The sequence below is a fragment of the Helianthus annuus genome, chromosome 3 (assembly GCF_002127325.2).
Source record: "Helianthus annuus cultivar XRQ/B chromosome 3, HanXRQr2.0-SUNRISE, whole genome shotgun sequence".
Lineage (NCBI taxonomy): Eukaryota > Viridiplantae > Streptophyta > Magnoliopsida > Asterales > Asteraceae > Helianthus > Helianthus annuus.
The window spans coordinates 79,778,886-79,802,412 of NC_035435.2; the positions used below are offsets into that span (position 1 = coordinate 79,778,886).

Below are 23,527 nucleotides of genomic sequence, written 5' to 3' on the forward strand. Positions count from 1 at the left end.
AGGTTAGAATTAAATACAAAATCTTCTAAAAATAAGTTGTAAGAAAGGTATTAAACGGACTCTGATTGACCTCATTCAAGCGGTATTGGAACCGTCTCCTCGAACTCTACGACGTGAGATTTTAAGTTTTTGTTTTTAAATATTTGGCTTGTATATTTTAGACTTTTTGTTTACATTATTGTGTCTTTTTATTTATCATTGTGTCTATTCTATATTTGCGTCGTTGTGTCTTTTTTGTGACTGATTGTGACTTTTTTCTTCAACATTGTGTTATATTTTGTAATCTATTGTATTTTTGCACACTGTTTATTTCAGGAGCATTTGTAGAATAACTTTATCCTTTAGAGCATATCTCACATATTAATTAATTTGTATTTTAACTATTAAATTGTCATCATTATTAATTTGTCATCATCATCATTATTAATTTGTAGTATTTATAGTTTTATATTTTATATTTTAACTATAAAAGGTTTCTATTGCATTTAATACTTAGAATGATTGTTTAAAAATAATAGGAGTAAATTACTTTTTTTAGTCCGTTTATTTAATGGTTTTAATCATTTGAGTTCAAATTAAAAAAATTTAATGCCCATAGTCGCTAACCGCTCATTTTATGATGTTTTGAGTCCAATTTTATTTATTTTATAACGTTTTGAGTTCAATTTGTTTAAAAAATGGAATCAAAAGGTTAAAAGATTCGACTCAATAGGACTCAAAAGATTATAAAAAAACATCAAGGGACTCAGAGCGTCAGACATTTTGATTTTGAACTCATATGATTCAAACCACTAAAACAAAATAACTCAAAAAATAATTTACTCAAATAATAGTTTTACCACTAAATAGTACACTGTTATGCTATAAATTCATTTTCTGATACGTAATAAATTAACATAATAAATACTTTTGATACCTCTATCTCTCTCCTATAAATTTACATAATCTGATTTTGTTTGCATGCATACCACCTAAGTCTTATATATTGTCTCTTTTAGCTTATAAATACAATAATATATTTAGGTGCCTTTTAACAGTCTTAAAGCTGTAATCGAAGTTTTGTTCTGAACTAGCACTTGAGTAGAGTTAGAGACGACTGAAATCGGTGATCATGCAAAGGTTGAAGGCGACTTTGATGATGGTAGCAGCTGAGTTGGTAATAGCTGCATTCAGTGTTTCATACAAATTAGCTGCAGATGATGGCATGCATATGAAAGTTTTAATTACTTACCGTTACTTGTTTTCTTCCATTCTCATTTTTCCTCTAGCTTTCTTCCTTGAAAGGTACTCATTTTATCTTCCTTTTTGTCCCTAGTTTTATTTACTTTTTTTTTTTTTCTTATAATTAAGTTAACGTGCTTTAGATTTTGATTAATTGAGAGAAATGGTGTAGGGTTTTTCTTAAAATGTTATGTAGGAATTAGATGGCACATACAATTTCAATAGAATAATAATAACTTAAAAGTTATTGAGGTTTTTTTGCAATGAGTGTTGGTGGGAATTTTACTTAGGGTATACGGGGTGTAAGCGGGGAATGTAATCGGTGACCCCATTCACCTAAGGGGAACACCGCCGCCATCCCTTAGGTGAGTGGGTGAGGGGAGTGAAATGGGTGGCGGCTTACCGAAGAGAGGAGAGGAGAGAGGGAGGAGAGAGAGAGGCCTTGTCCAATCACAGCTTTCCTTTTTTTTTTTTTTTTTTAAAAAAAACCAATTCACCTAAGAGGGGAGTGGCGCCATCAAATTGGGGTGTTAGGGGAGTTTAAGAGGGGACTTGACGTGGCACACGGGGATTGGTTTGGCGTAAGAGAGGGGACTCACCTATTAGGTGAGCACCCCCTTCACCCTTACAAAATATATGATACAATAAAGTTAACAAAATTGATGTTTTTTTCTAACTAATTTATTAAAATTTGTAGTTTAGTTTCCTTCTTATCATATTACAAAGAACTTATAATTAGTTTTAAGTTTTAGAAATAAACTAGCAAATTTTCCCCGCGCTATGCGGCAGAAATTCGGTTGATATCGTTTCACTTCTTTACGGTATCGTAACTCGCTATAGCAATCAAATATATAAAAGTTTTCATGTTTTTGGAGTTGTCCCGCAACTAAATCCTTGACTATAAAGCATGTAACAATAATAGCTTATGAAATAGCAAAGGTGCTATGCAAACAAAATATGATCATGAGGTGTTAAGACGAATGAATAAACAAATATACACAAACTAAAACATATATAAATAAAAATATCTCAGCGTCTCTACTCTCAACCAGATGAAAACTATTTCTCCTCTATCTGTGTAACAAACGTGAAACATCATCATCATCCCATTAACTCTCTCCAACGATTCTTCCTTGTCGACGCCATCTCCGATCAACCAACCCTAATCTCCACCGTCACTCAACAACCTTCTCTTCTCCACGTCATCCTCTGAAAAACTCATCTACATCCATCCATCAAAATTCCCTCAAAATCTCACACTTAGGCTGCTGGGTGTGGGGATGACACCTGGCCGTCGTGAGTCGTCCACACCGCCCAAGGCATGTTTCGTAACTTCCGTCGCTTGTCTAACAATTGTGACGAGCCCACCTTACTTTTTTTCTTTTTTTTCTTTGTTGTTATCCAAGACACACATATACATACGTACATCTTGAGGTGATGCCCCCGGGTGATGTGGCAGCTAGCTTACGTGAAGACCCATCACCAAGTGATAGACTATGTCCACACCCAATGGCCTTATCGCTCGTAGGTCTTCCCCCTCCTAAAGGCGTTGTCTCACGACCAATTAATCCACACTAAAGCATACAAAGCTTTTTAGCTTCAATCATCAACTGGTTCCTTTGAGCAAAAAAAAAAAGTTAAGTTAGCTAACTTGTCTAATTATATATATAATAGTTAATCTATATTGATTCTTAGCTAATATGTGTTTGATATATACTTTAATATAAAATCATTTCCAAAACTATTTAAATCAGTATTTCTTTCATTAAAACTGTCACAATAAAGGAACTTACAACCATTTTGCCTCTGAAGGTTCAACCACTTAAGAGATGGCATTTAATTAAGTTTCTTTACCACACATTGTCTTGATCTGTAGGGTTTCATTAACACCATTTTGTAATTTCTTCACAAATTCCTCCCTTAACGGGAGCTTGTTTGGTATGGGCTCGATTAAGGGGCGGACCCAGTGTTAGCTCAAGGGGTGCGGACGCCCATCTTAAAATTTGTTTTAGTGTTATACGCTGGGACGGAACCAATGTAGAATGAGCCGTAGCACGGGCTACGGCTTAACCCCGTATTCGTATTCGCAAATAGCATACCCAAATACATATACGAGGATCCCTAAGAGAAAATTATGAAACTTGATATTATTCATTAAGCCCAAAACATGTTTAGTAACAAAGCCCAAATAATTAGTTTTATGATAATTAAGCCCAAATTGTAATAACTAATAAAGCCCATATAATAGACTAAGTGATCTTGCGCGTCTTAGACTGCCTCCAATGCTTCAAGTGAAGGGGGTGCATTTGGTGACGTGGAGGCTGCATGTGGGAAGGATGCAATGGAGTGGGTGATGAAGGAGAAGGCTTGTAGGTGGGGAAGTGCAACCAAGTGCAGAGAGAGAAGGTGGGCCCATTCAATTTTAAGCTTAAAAAAATAGAGGAGGGAGGGTGCATGTAGGAAGGATGGGTTGGAGTTAAAAAGAGGAGAGAGAGTGCGTTTGTTAAGAATGAGTAAAAAGCTGATTTGACAGTGATGACTAGGATGCATGTAGTAAATGCAGGCCGATGCATTGGAGACAGTCTTATGGTTGAAATGGGAACACATAGTTCTTGTTCTTTGGTTTATTAGGTAGTGAAACTAGCTTTTGGTTTACCGTTTGCAACTGCAACCGTTGATAAATGTTTTTCGAAATTGAAGATTATCAAGACGGATTTACGCAATCGAATGGGCCTGGAATTTTTGAACATTGCAATGTTTGTGCGGACGAAAAGATTTTTTTTCATAAAGTAAAAGACGACGATGTGATAGAACGATTTCAAGCTATAAAAAAGAGGCCAAATTATTAGGTATTTGTTTATTTTATTTATTTATTTATTGTCTTTTTTGTAATATTGTATGATTGCATGATAAAACTTTTTTTTAATACCCCTGATTTAATGGGCTAGTTCCGCCACTGAACTCGATTACTGAATTTGTATATGGAATTCTCACTCGAACCAGATTCGAGTTTTTCGAGTCTGATTGGAATGTTGAATACCCCGATGAGGGTTGTTGACAAACTACGATGATGTTGTCAACTTTAATATGATAATCTGCAAGTAAGGAAAAAAAGTCTTAATGAACTAGAAATCTAACAAGGTTAGAAACTGAAAGAGCTTGAAATCAAATACATAACTTTAAAGATGGTTGTCGACTGAACTGAAACTAAGGAACTAGCTTCAATCGGTTATCATTTCTTTAGTTGAGTGGAACCATGGTAGTGGCAATGTCGATTTTGTTTTTTGGAAAGAAGATAAAGTGGTAAAAGAGATTAGAGGCTTAGAGCCAATTACTATTTTAGTTCTTAGGTTGGATATTAAAGCAAAACTAGTTTTTTGAGGTCGCGCGTTGCTTCGAAATCGAGCAAATGACAATGTAAAACAAACGTGATTTGAAAATAAAGCATATTGTTTAGAAAGCCAAACCATTAAAACGCTTTAGTTTATCATCGTATCGTTTTATAAATACTTTATTTTGAGTAAAACTTCGTTTTTAACAAAACTTATAACAGAATGTCAAGGAAAAAACCAAGCACAACTATGTACTTAAATTTTTATAAACAAGTTATAAACGTAAGTTATTAAAGAAGTATTAAATTAACCGATAAATTAATATATGTTCTAAAAAAGAAAAAAAATTATTAAAAAAATGATAAATGAAATATATGGTTTTAGAAAAGAAAATAAAGAATATGTTATTAAAACTAAATATAATAATAAACTATTATAATATATTAAATAAAAGAATAAAAAAACTATATATTATTATAAAAATAAAATTACTATTCATGGTCCTTTATCAACAATATATATAATATAATATAATATATATAATATATAAAAACTAAATATAATAATAAACTATTATAATATATTAAATAAAAGAATAATAAAAAACTATATATTATTATAAAAATAAAATTACTATTCATGGTCCTTTATCAACAATATATATTAGTTTTTTTATATCGCGCGTTGTGGCGAAACCGAGCAAACGATAATGTAAAACAAACGTGATTTGAAAATAAAGCATGTTGTTTAGAAAGTCAAACCATTAGAACGATTTAGTTTATCATCGTACCGTTTTATGATACCAAATAAATGCTTTATTTTGAGTATAACCTCATTTTAACAAAACTTATAACGGAATGTCAGGGAAAGAAATCAAGCACAAGTACGTACTTAAGTTTTTAGAAAAAAGTTATAAACGTAACTTATTAAAGAAGTATCAAATTAGTCGATAAATTAATATATGTTAAAAAAAGAAAAAAGAAACAATTATTAAAAAAGGTAAAGGAAATTGTTAAAAAAAGAAAAAAGAAACAATTATTAAAAATAGGTAAAGGAAATTGATGTTAAACAAAAAAGAAAAAATTGTTTATAAAATAGTTATTTTTTTATAAAAAAACAAAATGTTTTGTTTATAAATAAAGTAAAAAAACTGTTTTACACATGTAAAGTTTCGTTTTTAATAAAAAATAATAATCAAATGACAAAAAATAAAAGATAAGTTGTTCTAGTTGTAAGGTAAGTTTATTTTGTTGGTTAAACGATAAAGTTTAAAATTTTATTCTTTAAAGTTCATAACTTTTTTTAAATATTCACATGGTACTCATCCAATAAACTTAAAGTTTAAAATTTATGTTTTTATAAAATAAAAAATAGTAGTTAACTCGTAAGTACGTTTTACATCTCTAACTTTAATTTTTAAATTTTGTTTTTATATATATAAAAAATTTATAATTTTATAAAATTTTAAAAATAGTTTTTATAAAAAAATAGGATGTTAAGAGTTTATATCTTGATTAACTTTTTATCATAGTAAGTTCAGTTTTTTAGTTTAGCTTTAAAGTTTATTACTTTATTATTTTTTAATTAAGAAATACAAATTATTAGATTAATATCCAAGAATAATTGCAATATTTTATAATTTAAGCTTGACTATATCTAACTGCAATATGTATTTATTGCAACTTTAGGATATTACCTTATATAAGTTCTGTTTACTTATAAACTTAGAATACCAACTTTATTTTGAACTTTATTAATATGGTCCTGCATTATATTGACACCAAAAATAAAGTTAAAAAATAAAATAAACTTTATTCATACGTCTAGATCAAACATAACAACTGAAAATGAAAAAAAAAACATAAAACACTTGATGGATTTCATATAGACTGCATGAAATCCGTTCCGCTTCTGAATTGACACTCGAGGTATTTTTAATCGGGTTTTCTGGTTTGTGCTTGAATCGACAGTATCTTCTAATTCCTCTTCTTTGTCATTGTCCTCGGAATCATCTAAATTAATAACCTCACTCCATTTCCATTCAGAGTGTCTCTTGAATCTCTTCCTTTAAGTCTCAAAACTTCTGATCCTTAAAAAGGACAAAAATTGAATACAAAAGTTAAAAAAAAAAGATTAAATAAACATTAAAACTACCTTTTCACTAAATTCATGTTGAAAATTAAACTTGTATAGACTAAACATTGCACCATAAGAAATAATATCAACATTTTTATCACAATCATCCTGCAATAAAACACATATGTAATAACATAACGAACATGTTAATATGAAAGATATACACAAAATTAATACTTAAAACCAGCAAAATCAATACCTTAGAATCTTGTTCAACAACTGGGTTGTTTAAATTGGCATGTTCATTATGCAACTGAATCTGAAAAATCAAATAAGTTAACATTCATATAAAAGTAAATAAAAGAAAACAATTATTCACTACTGCGATATAATAGAACTGACCTTAGAATTTTGAATCTCGCATGCTTGGTTTTTTCGCAACAATTACATTCAGACTGGGTCCATTTTTTAACTTTGTTTAGCAATAGATACAGTGATGTCCTACTATGTATTTATAGTAGTAACTATATAATTGCATTAGGGTTTAATTTTAGATTTGCCACCCCTTTATTTAGGAAGTTTGTTGTGGTTAGTTGTAAGTTTTTATAAGATATATCTAAGTATAGATATTAGGCAGTTTTAATAAAATAAATTGCGACACATAATATCTTCATTTTATGTTACGGGACTTTTAATTCTTTTTGTTTTTGTTTGCATTTGTAGATTAGGCGCATTAGATCATAAGTATTAATTACTTGTACATTAAAGCATTATCGACTTGTACCTTTTAATCCGTGCATCGATATTGAACAAGACAACTATCGAAATATCGACAAAAATGTGTAGGTCGTCATGCTATCTTTGGATTTTTTTAAACAATATAGTTTATAAGATATGTCAAGAATTCGTAAAAAAAAATATAAGTTTGTTGTGGAGGGTGAATTGTAACTAATTATCTATAATTTTGTTAAAATCTCAGGGATTTAAGTGTAATAAGTTTAGGGACTAAAAAATAATTAGTGTTTAAAAGACCAAACTACCCTCATTTTAGGGGTCTTTCTATAAATAAAGGGGGAAGAAGTTCTTAGTTTTTGGGTATCTTAAAATACCCCTCCCTCATGCATTATAATATAGTATAGATAATAATATATATATATATATATATAATATATATATAATAATGTTATAATTTATAGTCTTATGAGCCCTTTACAGTGTTGTGTGTATATATATTAAATATAAATATAATTCATAATTTGAATTCAAATTCGAATTGAAAATAAAAATCTATATTCAATTAGTGAATTCGAATCGAATTTGACTCGAATATTAAAAAACTGTACACATCTATTGGACGGTTATAAAGCACGCTTATTTAGATGTCGTGTATTCAACTTAATATATATATTGGCCGCTTATAAAACACACTTACTTAGATGCCGCGTATAAAACTTAATATATACCTTAAGAATTATTGTTATTATCATCCTTTATAACAAATTACCCTTTATAGCAAGTTTTTATGTTATTAATAAATTACTTTTTAATTATTATTATTATCTTAATGTATTGAAAGACTAGTGCTAATACCCGCGAATTTCGCGGTGTTGAGAAATGATATGTTTTAAAGTATTGACAAAAAAACATTATATGTTTATAATGAACATATCAAAATGTTTATACGAAAATTCTTATCCAATACAAACGGTTCATAAAGTAAAAAAAATAACGTCCTATATGGATATAATTAGAACGAAAACATAAAATGAAATGAAGTTTCTTCTGTGCGAAATAAGAATGGAGAACCTACTATAATCTAATACCTGTGTTTTCTGGAGCTTCGTAACCGATAACTTTGCATTCCTCATAGACCAGTTGAAAAAACAATCATCACCTAACGAATTCATTGCTGCAATGCATCCATTCCTTGTGATGAAGCTTCTTCTGCTTGCAATGATGTTTGTTGCAAATGATACTAAAACAAAATCAACCTCCATGGATCTTTACAGCATTAGATGAAATCCTTACCATCAAACAATAACATGATAAATTTACCTTTCTTCTTTGCTTACCTCTATCCAGATGAGATCGATTAAGCCATTTCTTTAATGAAACAGGTAAACCACAATAATTCAGGCTATTATTTTCTTATTATAAAAAATTGTAGAAACATACACCTGCACCTAGTTGTACAGTTGCAAGACCCTTAGCATACACTTGTAGGACCTTTGAAAAAGAGGTGCATCAGTAAGCAACAGTCCACTCAAAACTCAAACCTAAAGCAGAGTAGAAGTATAATCTTACGGTGCATTAAGCCAGACTTCATTACCAAAAAACGCAGATGAAGCAAAAAGATTAGCCACTGAAAGAAAGAAGCTAATAGAGTTCCTGCAAAATTGCAATTAACATAGCCATTATCAATAATATTGGAAGAAAACCCAAGAAAAAAATCAACAATTACAATAAGAAAGAAGTTGTAAAAATGTGTATACAAAAAGCCATAATATTATGCATATTTGTGCACTGTTAATGGAGGAAGAATTCATATCAGATGATTAACAGCTGTGGATAACCATAACAGTTTCCCCTGTTCACTTTGATTTAATATCTTATAAAATCCCATCGTAACTAAAAAACCCCAAAATGAAAACCTTAGATGCCATACCGTGTTCATGAATTTGGGAGATTAAGGATACCTGATCGAAAATGATTAGAAGGAAGTGAACATGGAAATTAACCTTTGAAAGATGTCCATCCTCTTTGACGCATCTAAACCATAACCCCGATGCCCGCTTCTCTCTTTGTCTTGCATCGCCTTCTCTTTCTCTCTCTAACGTCACTTTGAAGTATGAGGCGGCCGGATTGTAGCCTAAAAAGGTATGGCGGTGCGGGCATATGTGGAGGACGCGTGGTAATTGTCAATGGCTTCACCGCCCAAATACCAAATAGCATCGAATAGCAACAGCCCACGCTCAATTCAACTGCGCATTCAGTTGATCTATTAATAGATATTAATTAATATTAATTTTGCAGATAAAAATATATTAAAGCAAGTGTAATACCAAAAAATGATGAAACAATATAAGCCAGAAACAATATGATCACTTACTTGGTAATGTGACCTATCACTGGTGACTCAGATGCTCGAACATGTTGACCGCCCAAAACTGCTTGTCGTTTTTCACGATAGGTTGCCCATGTGACCAAATAAAGTCCCGAGATGATTATGAATCCTCCTACAATGTTGTTTAAAAGACAAATAATCAACATAAGAATTAATTAGAAACCGGTTTTGCCAAAACACAACATAAAATCTATATGTAGTTTACAGAGGTGACTTCAATTTGTGCCAATGGACAATAAAGTTACCTTGCTTTTAGATTCTACCAAATAACCCTTACCATTAGAATTGTGATGTTTGATTTCTTAAAGAATTTAAGATCATTGTTTGGTGGTTAGATATCTGAAAAAACCTTGCTTACAGAAAAAGAAATCGACTGGCTAGATTAAGATCAACCTTTATATTTGGTCTTTTTCTAAATTAAATTGCTATAATTTTTTTATAAATGTTGGTAGTTTGTTTTAACTGATGAGGAAACAATTACGTGCAAACTAACATAATTTAGGTAAAGGAGTGGCCATTTCAACCACCATGGATGAGTCCATGTAGTGTATCTCTAACGAATTAAACAAATAAAATAGAAAACATATCAATCTATCATAAACGAGTCAAAATTCACCTAAAGTGAGGCATAAAAGCTATTAAGTCATTGTATTGAAAACAACTTAATGACTAACTGCTAAGTTACAGAAAGTTAACCTTTTAAACACAAACAACGGAGGAATAGATAAATAAGTTGAATCTGGTCATTTACAATATGTTGTAGTTTTATGATAAAGCTGGTACTAAAAAGTGATTTTCGGATGTAAATAAAAACACAACCCTATATAACTAAAGGTTCTTCCTTTTTCCAACTACGCGATCATCATCCCTACTCAACGAAAAACTTAAAACTAAGATATGTAACTTACATCTTTTAAAAAAAAGTTAAACGGGGATCTAATATAATTAGTGTGTCATTCTGACCCATTTTACTTTTAACTAATTAAACATGAATCTCCTTTTGAAATTAAACAGGCATCTTAATCATTATATGAGCACATCAAGTTGTGTTGACTGCCTTTTCTATTTATTAATATAAATAGTCTAGTTTTTTAGTAAAACGATTTATGAGGCTTGGGACGACTTTCAACCCAGTTAATCTTATTCCCTCCAAAGCTTATTTTCAATTTACCTATTTGACCTATTAGAGATAATACATAACCCAAAGAGACCCGTTCAAGAGAAAATGAGCCGAGATCGCCACCTAATAACTATACTTTCATTGTAGTGAGGGATAAAAGTGTACCATGTTGCAAGATGTTACCAGTGGCTGCATTGCCAAAGACACCAGCGAGGATTCCCACGGTATTAGACACGCCAAGCAGCATCCCCCTATTATTCAACATAAAAAAGGTCAACAAATTTAAACCATTTGTTGCTTGTATCAGTTATGGTAAAGCCAATCTAGATGCTCAAAGGGCATCGAGGGGACATATCATGATGATTCTTACTTAAGCTATATTGTAAAAATGCATCAGAACTCTATAGATTAACATACCTAGTCATTTCTTTTCATTATCCAAAGTTGGTTGAAGATCAACTACCATCCAAGTACACACTACTTTGCAAAGAAAATACAAAAACATCTTGTGTTGTAAGTTTGTACCTAAAAGGCATAGAAGTGCTAGATGATAGTTCATAAATAAAACTTACCATATAGAGAATGCTAGGCTTTTCTCTTGGCTTCTTTCATGTGTCGTGCCCGAGACATAGAGTGAATATTGGTTAGCTTTCGAATGATAAAACCATCCTTGAACAACTTCCTATGTTTTGACCTGCAGTGATGAAGTAAAAAATGAAGGTGAACGTTTATAGTATGTGATCAATACAACAAACTAAGCAAAACGTTTCCTTGATACCTGTGACAATAATCTGTTGTTTTGTTTCTTGCTCAATGAAAGCAGGGGCTTCTCTATGAATCAGCAAATAGTGGTCGGATTATTTTAAAAAGAACGAAAAATGTTCAGATACAAATCCGAAGATAACAAAAAAAAGCATGTTCTGCAAATAGATATTCAGTCAACTCAATATAATTAGTATGCTTAAGATGGCGAAGAATAATCAATGAGAAAAAAGAATTTATTTATTTTTAAATAATAACTTATATGAGGTACAAACTACTGCTTGTAAGATATGAGACTGGTATCCTTACAAATCCGTTTTCAAGTGCTCTCTCCATCATGTAAAATAAGATTCTCTTACCTGTAAGTTGTAAAAATTAAGTTAGTCTTTACTTCATTGGCATAATAACACCAATAAATTCATTAGAAACCTAAAATCTTATGATAACCCTTTAACGTATCAAAAACAAAATAAATAACTATATTACACGATTTCCATATAAAATAGTACCAATCAGAGTAAGTAAACATATGGGATAGTACCTCTGATCGGATGAAATTGGCTTTAGTTTTGTAATCTGCAATAGTGGAGAAGACGGTAACACACTAATATCAAAAATCAAACAAAATAAACACAAAATCAAGAATCTAAATCAAGGGTCTCGCTAAAATTGATAAAACAGACAAAACCTTTTAATCTTACTCCAAAGGAAAAGTAATCCACAACTATTAGCGGCCACACATTATCTCCATGACAGCCTTTACTTAATAATTAAAATTTCATTTTTTTCTAATGAACATATATTCTTATAATAACTGGTATTCAATAATATTACATTTAGTTTACAATAAATTTACCTTTTTATATTTTACATCAATGGCCGGAAAACACCAGCCATCGGTCTTCGTCGTCGTTCTCACCGGCAGTTCCCACCATCCTACAAAATCAATAACATAACGATCAAACTTTAAAACATTTGCTTCTAACATCAATAAATTCTACTAATCACAATTAACTTTCACAAAATCCCCAAATATTCTCTTAAGACTTGTCAAAAACTCAGAATAAAAAAAAAATTAACCTAAAATCTCAATCAGGTAAACAAAATTAGTAACATAATCTTCAAACATTCACTTCTAACATCATAAAATTAAAACAAATCCCCAAATATCAAACACATTAACACTCACCATACTTGTATCCCAATCACCATCCAAAAACTCATCAAAATCACCAGCCTTCCAAAAATTCCTAAAGCTCGGAGCAACAACTTCATTCGCAACATGTGGCTCCACCTCCTTCTGTGGTAACGAATTCAGAAAACCATCCGGTAAAACGATGCCGGTAATAGAGATTTTTCAATATGAGAGGAAGACAGAGTGATCTTAAAACAGAGGGGAATGTTTCAACAACTAATAGGAAGATTGAATATTAAAGAATAATAAAATCATAATGGTAATCGAAATAATTGTTGATCTAACCTTGATTTGAAGATGTCTGAAGATCTGAGTTCTGACCATCTCCTTTAACAAACCATAAAATTTCTTCCCCCAATTGTGAGCTTGAATGAGCAGTAGACAGACGGAAAAAAAAACAAAACAAAAACGTGATTCATTTGTATCTATAACTGCTTGATACAAAAAGAAATCAGTAAGTTGATTTAGTTTTTTCGTGGTGTTCCTTCAGAAGATGATTTACTTCAGAGGGAGGCGGCTAGGGTTTCTCAAGAAAATCCTAGGTAAATGAGAATGAAGATCAAATCAATGAATAATGGAAACAAAGATTGACAGTTAAAGAATGATAAAATCAGTATGTTTAATCAAAAGTACTGATGATCTAACCTTGATTCGGAGTGTTGATATGAAGATTTATTAAGATCTGAAGAGAGTAGAGCGTGAGAGAGAAATTTATGAAACCCTAATTGTGAATGAAAAAGTGAGGGAATTGATGATATGCATCGGGTTATATGCTTATATATGGAAAGAAATTTTGACCCGAAATATTGTAAATGGATCCCGTGTTTGGTTCACCACAGGGAAATCAATGAATCCTAGTTTTGGCGGGAAAATGAGGAATAGAGCCTCTAGATGGGTGACACGTGTCCCCTAATTAAGGCTTTTATTAGATTGTATAGATGTGTTTTTGAGAAAATCTTTTGTAAAATTTATCATTTTATAGAGTTTTATGATATTTTAGATGACTTTACTACTTTACACCCTTAAAATGCCATGTTTTGTTATCGATCAAATATCTGCTATTCATCCATATTTAATTTCTTCCTACTATATCGTTCATTTTTTCAAAAAGCGTTACGCAACCTTTTGTAAGTAAAATGTTATAAGTATCAACCCCAAGTAAAATGTTATAAGTATCAACCCCACTAGTTGGAGAAGATTTGTGCCCCCCAAAACCTGCCCTCACTACCATTGAATCCGAACTCTAGCAACATAAGTAGAAGATTCGGGCCATGTGATATTTTGATGTAATATATTAGACTTCTTAAATATTTGTAACCTTTACCCTTCCATGTTGCACATTATAGAATACCCTATATATCCTTTAATCGGATATTGGACCTTTGGTCTCCACTACATTTGATCGAAATGGAGTCATGTGATATGGCAAAACTCCTTGGCTATAAGTCTCAATGTGTGGCCTCTAACACGAAAATGTAGGTTATATCTAGGCTCAATAAAACAGTTTCAGTCAATGAGAGCACATAATACATCCAACCTAAATAAGCCTGTTAATAATTGCTTAATTCATTTAGAAGTCTATATGTGTTTTATTGTGGTGCAATTGGTTTAGTCAAAATTTTAAAATATGCTTTTTTTTTTTTTTTGTAACTGTTGATGTAAATGTCGCAGAAACAAAAGGCCGAAGCTAACATGGAAAATACTCTTTCAGGCTTTTGTTTGTGCCATTTTCGGGTATGTCGTTAAGCTAGATATATATTATGCATACACACACAAATGCTTACTTTTCGTAGTTCAAATAACGCAGGGGGCCGATGTCACAAAATATATATACTCAAAGCTTGATTCTAACATCCGCGACATATGCGGCAGCTTTTACCAATCTTATCCCACCATTAACCTTCATCGTAGCAGTTTTGTTCAGGTATACTTTTTAAGTACATTTTTTTAAACGGCAAAATTAAATAAAATGACACCACATATTACAAAAAATTACTAACAAGAGAAAAAAAACAATTACAAAAACATGAGCAGGTTTTTCAACCAATCGACTCAAGTCACTCAACTCAAGTGAATCTTACGGTTGCTATGAACAAACCACAAAAATAAATAAATAAATAAATAAATAACAACTAACAATTGAATACAAAATTTCTTATGTCGAGGCCCCTTTGTTCTTGAACACCTTATATTTTCTGAAACTCCACAAAACCCAGCAAGTAGCCAAAACAATAGTTTCCAACAAATGTTTCTTATACTTTTTATGTGGACTGAAGCAATCTAATAAATACGCACAAGCACACTCGGATGATTAGACCATGCGTAGTCCTTGGGGTGAATAATGCCCCACCCTTGGGCGTTGTGCACCATGTGGTAGCCCAGTCAGCAATGGGGCGTTTTTCTAAAATGGGTGTAGTAGGGATATGAGCATTATTTTAAAAAAAGGGTGTAAATAAAATTAAATAAAAAAAACATTAAAAAACTTTATTGGACAAGAAAAAGTAGAACATCAATGATTGGCCAAAAACTTTTGAACATGGGCGTGGAAAATACAACGCCAAACACCAAAAATTCAAAAAAAAAACGCCCAGGGGGGGGGCGATCCTGGGCGTGTTTGGGCGTTTTCGAGCACAAGAACGCCCCAAAATGGAGCCACTACGCACGGTCTTAGGGGGTAATCACAGAAGGGATATAACATTAAAGACACATCCATATGCTAAAATATTTAGCTAACCTGGAAGAAAACGATTCTATAAAGTAGGTTGAACTCTAACCATGAACCACTTTAACTATGAAAACTGAGTCCTCATCTAATCTACAAATTCACTCATCTGTATCATGATACAAGGATACATCCCCTATCAAATGAAGCAACTCAAGAAGTTGAGTAGATTCAGCTCTATATATATACATACTCTAATATTTTTTTTAACTGTACCATAAATCACGTATTTTTAATATACAACCCAAAAACCAATACGCTTTTAATAAAATCTCAAATTAACCCAAACTCTAGTCTCTAAGTTAGGATTGCCCCCTCTATCCTAAAGTTCAACACACCATAATCCAGCCCTAAATCACTAAATCAAATCAACTAAACTCAAATTCAAATCCAACTTTAAAACTTTAATTTGAATTATTCAGTTTGATTAATAAAAAATTTATTAAGTGAACACTCATATCTTACACTTAGAAAATCATACTTGAATATTTTAATAAAATATAAATATGCCATGTCATTTTACTAAAGCTTGAAAAAAAAATTGGTTAATATGAATCTATGACTTTCAAAGTATATATGTTATATAAAAAGTGGGAATATGTAAGATCACAGTTTGTATATTTTGCCAACAACAATATTATTATTGTTGCTATTGTTGTCATTGTTGTTGCCGTTGCGGTTGCCGTTGTTGTTATTATTATTATTAACTATTAACTATTAATTAACTTTGAAATTAAAGGTTGGAGAAGGTTGAAATAGGTAAAATTACAGGAAAAGCCAAGGTTGTGGGAACCCTTGTAGGGGTTGGAGGGGCAATGATTCTAACATTCTATAAAGGTCATCAACTTAACATTAGGTCAACTCATTTCAACATGTTACACAATGCTCAACATATGGACAAACATGTGGCAGTGACGCACAAGACATCTGATCATATCTTTGGCTCTATATTGGCACTCGCTTATTCTCTTTCTATCGCTCTTTATTACATTTTTCAGGTCAATTCTCATCACTCACACAATGTGTCCAGGTTTAGTTTGAGAACATAGTTTACATAGGTTTTGTTTTTTGGTTCTCTTATTGTAAAAAAATCTATGAAATATTCAATAGTAAGATCATAGAGTTTAAATATTCTATTAGGTATCAAACTTCATTAAATGTTGATCCTAAACTAATTATGTGAATTACACAGAGTATATTGAGTGCGAATTATCCATGTCATTACTCAAACACATTTTTGATCAGTGTGATTGGGTTGATACAATCTCTTGCGTATGTTCTTCCAACTGAGAGATCCTTGAATCAATGGAGGCTCAGTACGAATATCAGGCTATTCTCAGCAATTTTTCAAGTAATTAGTTATCCCTAATCTCATTAGTGTAATATGATTTAATGACGTATGATAAAACTTACACATTAAACTTTGATTCTACGTATCACAGGGAATATGTTCACTACTAGCTATTTTTTTGGTCATGGCAGCTGTACATCTGCAAGGTCCATTATTCGCGTCAATTTTCAATCCATTGGTTTTGGTTTTCGTGGCGATCGCTGGCTTTCTTGTACTTAATGAAAAGTTATATGTGGGAAGGTTAGTCAACAAAATAAAGATCTCTTTTATACATAGTAATGAATAACTTATGTCAAAGTAGTTTATGTACAGGTAAATCGAGAGTTAAAGGTTTATGTCATTTACACCAAATTACTTTGCTTATTACTAAATTCTTCATCTTTTTTACTGTACGCAACTTTCTCATGTTGTATCTAACACTATATCATAACATGAGATTATGTGCAGTTTGTTAGGATCTGTTGTAATTATAGCGGGTTTATACTTGGTGCTATGGGGAAAAGGTAAAGAGACTAAGAGATCGCCGAAGCTAACGCATTCAAGCAATTCAAAAGATGTGAATGATGTCTCAAATTCCATAGCCAATGCAGTGACTCCAAAGAATGTGTCCATGCCTCATACTACAAATCCTCCAAGGGTAAAGCAAAATGATCAAGAATTTGTTGAGGAAGTTTGAAGGCTAAAAAGTTATAAAATGTTTCATTTTTTGGTATAGCCTAAAGACTACATAATATAATAAGGGGTTGCCAATAACATAACTTTGTGTCTGAGATTAATTTTCCGGTTTTGTAATTTATTATTGATGGATATAAATTTGTCAACGATCATAAATGTTAACTAGAAATGATAATCACATGGCTATTGTGTTTTTTTAAAAGCAAACTTTAAAAAGAACACATATTATTTCCATTTCCAACGATTTTTAACCGATGAACAAGGGATACATCATTGTCCCCCTTCCTCAACCTTCACATCACCTCCACCTCACCACCATTCCCTTCCCCATCAATGGCAATGGTCCCCTTCCATAAAATTAAGAGAGAGAGAGAGAGAGAGAGAGAGAGATAAGAGAGAGATAGACACACAAGAGAGATCGGGAAGGACGAAGGTGAGTCCCCTGGGCACCGAAGATCAATCGAGAGGGGTGGTGTTCCCCGTCGGCAAAAGTGCCACCTCACCCCTCCCTGATGCTTCCCCAAGACCATGCTCTTACACAATTCCAACAATTAGCCCAAATTTCTTTCTCTTTGAGCCTACTACACATTCCCAAACTATCTAGCCTATCCTCATAATTGTTTTTTTAACACATGAACCCATAACGAAATATGGTTATTTACACATCTTTGCTGCCATTTGTAAAAAAAAGAGCATCATTAAGACTTGATAAAATCCTAATACCCACACCTCTAGATTTTCAACTAAGACCAAATCTATTAGGATCTGAGTTTACAAGGCTTGTGATTAAAACAAATAAGAACAGACAATTTTGTATTGTAAGGCAGATAAAATAATCACAAGAAATGAATTATCATCAATGACTATTTTATATCATATTCAAATTATTTGATTACAGTACAGTTGGCTTTACAAACTTCCTCTTAGCCTGATCACAAAACAAATATGTTGGTACAAAAGAGAATGGAATGTGATGAATAGATCTCTAAGATCTGTTTATACTAAGTACAAAAGGTCTATTGGTGATTGGCTGACATCACCATGATAGTGATATCTAACATTCCTAACATAAAAGATTCGACAGATGTTTGCAAACATCTGTGGGAATTTAACATCTGATTTAATATACTACACATTTATTAAAAAAAACATAATACTATTACATAAATAAAACAACTGATTTTTAAACCATTGTTGCTTTGTATCAAACATTTGTTTGGCCTGAAAAGATGTTTAGTCTTCTTGAACAGATTGCTTCAACAACACTTTGGTCTTGATCAGTGCTTGGTCTTCTTCAACAGTGGTTTCCAAGGCTTGTGTGACACCAGACAATTTTAGGTTATTTATGACAGACACGAACTCTTTTTATCATGATTAAACATCCATACACTTGATTGGGATTAATTAAGTGCACCAAACATTACACTAGTTCAAAATAAACATTCATGTATTGGTAATTCGGAGAATTACTAGATCAAACACAAGTCTTGTCCCCCTCCCCCCGAACGTTGGTGAAATATCAAACAAATATTTCAAACATGTTATAATTTATTTCTATGTGGAATTCATGCTAAGTGATTTCATGCTTATATTGTTAATCGTATTTGAACAATGTCGAATTTCGTGCAACCATTACGTAGTTTGAGTTAAATAGTTTTTATAAGATATTAGGCTTTTGTATTTATATTATTTGGGCTGTAATTTTTATAAAAAAAAATATAAAACCCTTTAGTCTTGAGCCTTTTTTACTTAGCCTTTTTGTTAGAAAATTCCAAAACCAAAAGCCCACCCCATCTTTCTTAAGCCTACACTAATCATCATTTGAAAAAAAAAAAAAACACAAACCTAATCCCCTACCCTCCCTAAAAACATGATAGCATCCCCCAAACCCTAAATCGCCATTGATGCTTGCTTAGATCTTGAAATTGAAGGTATTCTTGATCGTTTCCAATACCCTTTATCGCTTACAAGTAAGTTTTATGGTCAATTTCATTAGTTTTTATGATTTTCAAGAATCGATCAAAAACCCTAATTCCTCCAAACATTATTATAACCAATCAAAGGTTTAAATTTAATGTTTGTAACTGGTTCTTGATCGTTACATGTGGTGATTACACAAGATCTAACACTAGAAACTTGATTAGAACACTAATCAACATCATAATGTTACTGCAGAATTTTCAGATTTTGTTTTGATCATAACCTACTCATATTAATGCCAAATAGAACAATTCTTGAGCCTAGGATTATCTACTAGAGGTGAACATGAGCCACAAAAATTTTCATAATTTTTCATATAACCTAAGTATATTTTTCTAAATTTGTAATGTTGATATGTAAAGTTGAGTTTTCTGATCCGAAAATATGGTCCATGACGAGGACTATCACTTGATCAATGTTTGGAGTTATTGAGAGTCTAGGATCCGGCGGGTCTAGACAGAAGTTTGGATGAGATAAAACTAATTCGGTAGAATATTATTACTAAGAATGGAGTAGAAGCAGAATAGTCGAAAGCTTCATTCATAACGAAAGAGTTTACATCTTTTATAAGCTGGAGAAAATTTCTCCAGCATTTCCCCCCTGGGAACAAAAACTTCTCTTAGCTCTCACTCACATCTACTATATATAGTCTAAACCCTCCGTGCGAATGGAGCTTTGAGCGAATGGAATCTTTCCATTCGTGCGAGTGGCATGTATCCTTTCGTGCGAAGGGACTCCTTCATACGAATGGACTTTTAGAATATAAAACAGAATTTTCCACTCTAATCTATACAATATTCAACACACGCTCTATCTGGTATATTCATATAGTGATGGACACACAAAATATGCACTAACAATTTCCCCCTTGTACGTCACTGTCGAATCTTGATCTTTGAAAATGAAAGTTGTGTTTGAATATTTTGCAACTTCAATCAGGCATCTTGATATCTTCTATTAATTCCCCCTTGATTGATGATTCGGACTTGCATTCCCTATGAAATGAATCTTCAGGTCTTGGTTTTGCACAGTTTCCAACCTCCTCTAATCTGCTTAACTGCAATCTTCACGAATAATCATCTACTTGAAACTAATTGATGCAGCATCTCTGTTTCAACGTTAATCACATCCATGTTTGGTTTTTGATTTACCACTTCAGCTCCATCTCTTAATCTTCAAAAACCAAACCAGCAATTGATAGAAACTTCGAATCACCACACTAGTAAACTTCAAGTCTTTGAATACCCAAGAAAATCTGAAAACCCGTTTTCCGTAATCATCTTTAAGCACACTCCTGAGTGATTGATCAGTGTAAACAGTAATCTCCACGACTAGCAAATCTTCATCGGATAACAAATCATCTGGTAACACATTCAGATCTAAGAAACATTCTTCCACAATCAGATTCACATTCTTTCTCTTTAGTCACAATAACAGGTGTATAGTCTTCTCCGTTAGTTCCGGCAGCAACTTAATCAACAAACATCCGCATTCCTTGGCGGTTAGTCCGGAAAACAATTCCTCTGCTTGAAGATAACCATTCTGCCACTTTAGACTATCACAAAGCTGTGATATCTTATATGTATCAACAATACTGATGCATCTCTTGATGCTAATCATGCCGACCGGCTTGACGAAGACCATGGACTCAAACCCTAAGACATCACTCTGACCCAGATCTGAAGAATCTGAACTTCCTATGACATGAGTTCATGAATTCAGATCCTATACATTCCCAGACAATCTGAAGTCGGAACCACCCGAATGTTGTTGCATGTAACGAATTTTAAAAATGCCGGAATTTCAATATATTCTATGAAATTTTTATTTCCCCTCATTTTTGCAAATTCTAACTTCTCTAATCTTTATCACTGAATTTCCCCCTCAAATTTGGCGAATTCAGTCCACTATTTTCACTGAAAAACTCCACTATGCAAAAAATTTGTCATTTTGGTCCTCAAAGGTCAGTTTTTCACCAATGCGGATTTTTCGACTTGGCCCATTAATAGTCAGATAACTCAGATGATAAATATTCTGCATAGGTATCATGATTACCCCACTATCTTCAACAATCTGTGATTGCATCATCAAATCTATTCTCTGAAGTCCCCGACGGTGTCCCCGAACAACCCGTATTTATCGGTAAAATCTCGAAAAAGTTTCAATCACCAAATTTTTTCTAGACACTCGTCTCGTCACTGCGATCAAAAATGCCTTTTTTAGGCATTTGGCTCATTCGTGCGAATGGAGTAGGTCCATTCGTGCGAATGAGATGATGTTTAGAACGAATAAATATGATCCCCTTCGTGCGAAGGGCTGATCCCTTTCGTGCGAAGGGTTAATCCCTTCGCGCGACTGGTTCCTTTGTTCGAACACTGCAGATCACATTTTTTGATCCAAAATCTTTTCTACGAATTTCATGATGATACTCCATAGATCTGAACAAAAATCAATTCCGAATCTAATGATGTCTTCAGTTTCAAAATCTATCTGTGAATTGGCCTTCAATTTGATGTTTTACGTCTAAAACCCCCCTAAAAATCCATAATTCATGAGTGTAGGTGATTCAATCAACTGTTAGATCGATTGAATCGATTTCGTAGCTCTGATACCAATTGTGAGTCCAGGATCCGGCGGGTTTAGATGGAAGTTTGGACGGGATATAACTAATTCGGTAGAATATTATTAGTAAGAAGGAGTAGAAGTAGAATAATCGAAAGCTTCATTCATACCGAAAGAGTTTACATCTTTTACAAGTTGGAGAAATATCTCCAGCATTTCCCCTCTGGGAACCAAAACTTCTCTGAGCTCTCACGCAAATCTACTATATATAGTCTAACCCCTCCGTGCGAATGGAATCTTTCCGTTCGTGCGAGTAGCATGTATCCCTTCGTGCGAATGGACTCCTTCGTACGAATGGACTTTTTACAATACAAAACCAAATTTTCCACTCTCATCTATACAATATTCAACACGCGCTCTATCTAGTCTATTCGTACAGTGACGGACACACAAAATATGCACTAACAGTTAGGACCTGAAAATTTTTACAACAGATACTCATAAGATTTGTTGAGACACTCCAGTTGGAATTTTGTCAATGGGATCAATGTAGATTTTTATAAATTAAATGGTAAATTATCATCAGAAAACGATGTTTTTGACCTTTATGTGAGGTATGATTTTTCATGAATTTTCTATAAACATTTAGATCTCAAGAAAATTACACAAACTCATATGGACTATTTGGCATATCTCATATAATATTCATAATTTTTCTGCATTGTTTAGTTTTATAAATAAAATACACAAACCGACTCAAAAACTAATGTTCTACTGAAACGTTTGTTAACATTAGAGATTGTATCTATTTGGCTATGCAAGGTCTCTTTGAATGTGAAACCTAAATAGATGTGATTGAACACGTTATGTGATATGTACTATAGACTTGCTTTGCATGAAAACGAATTAACTTGAAGTCACCTAATTAGTCACCAACGGGTCGTCAGGTCAACTCGTGCTAAATGGTCAAACATAAGAGTCTTTCCTAAAACATTTAAACAACGAGGTTGTTTGGATTACTTGGGTTTTGTGAACCCACGTGAACATTCACTTATAGACACTAAATGTGATAGGTAGTGGTTAAACGGAAACCTACTATTTGGCTTTTGCATACTCGGATTTACATGTTTGTAGTGGACTAAACAACCTTTATCTTGAAAGTCCCTACTATTATACCGACTAGTTGTCGGGTGGCAAACAGAGTATTAGTTGATAGCGCTATTAGGTTTGACAAACCTCACATTGAGTTGATTTTATATTTCATAATAGGGTTGTAAACGAACTCTATTGTACGTTCTACATTAATTAAGCACATGAAGAAAAATGTATGTAGCATTTGTCAACAAAGATTGCTTTGGTTTTTGCTTGAATGGTATCTAAACTGGACAAGTGAAAGCCAATAGAGCA

General features: G+C 32.6%; 2 protein-coding genes and 1 long non-coding RNA gene across 4 annotated transcripts; 1 reads left to right on the forward strand and 2 right to left on the reverse strand.

Moving 5' to 3' along the window:
• Positions 1-1,111: 1,111 nt before the first annotated feature.
• Positions 1,112-17,679, forward strand: LOC110931440 (WAT1-related protein At1g09380). Its single transcript, XM_022174834.2, has 7 exons — positions 1,112-1,284; positions 14,502-14,564; positions 14,638-14,754; positions 16,292-16,550; positions 16,745-16,903; positions 16,995-17,143; positions 17,351-17,679. The coding sequence occupies exons 1-7, from the start codon at positions 1,112-1,114 to the stop codon at positions 17,577-17,579; spliced, it is 1,149 nt and encodes a 382-aa protein (XP_022030526.2). The 3' UTR covers positions 17,580-17,679.
• LOC118490178 (sodium-dependent phosphate transport protein 1, chloroplastic-like) lies at positions 8,347-11,354 on the reverse strand. The gene is made up of 4 exons (XM_035987528.1): positions 11,291-11,354; positions 11,039-11,124; positions 9,739-9,865; positions 8,347-9,610 (listed from the first exon to the last, which is right to left on the reverse strand). The coding sequence occupies exons 1-4, from the start codon at positions 11,296-11,298 to the stop codon at positions 9,607-9,609; spliced, it is 225 nt and encodes a 74-aa protein (XP_035843421.1). The 5' UTR covers positions 11,299-11,354; the 3' UTR covers positions 8,347-9,606.
• On the reverse strand, positions 11,835-13,416 carry LOC118490179. 2 transcript variants are annotated; one of them, XR_004888491.1, is made up of 5 exons: positions 13,116-13,416; positions 12,825-12,935; positions 12,492-12,571; positions 12,177-12,211; positions 11,835-11,994 (listed from the first exon to the last, which is right to left on the reverse strand). It is a non-coding gene; the product is annotated as an uncharacterized LOC118490179 (long non-coding RNA). The 2 variants fall into 2 exon arrangements; XR_004888490.1 differs by having other exon boundaries at positions 12,177-12,571.
• Positions 17,680-23,527: the final 5,848 nt, after the last annotated feature.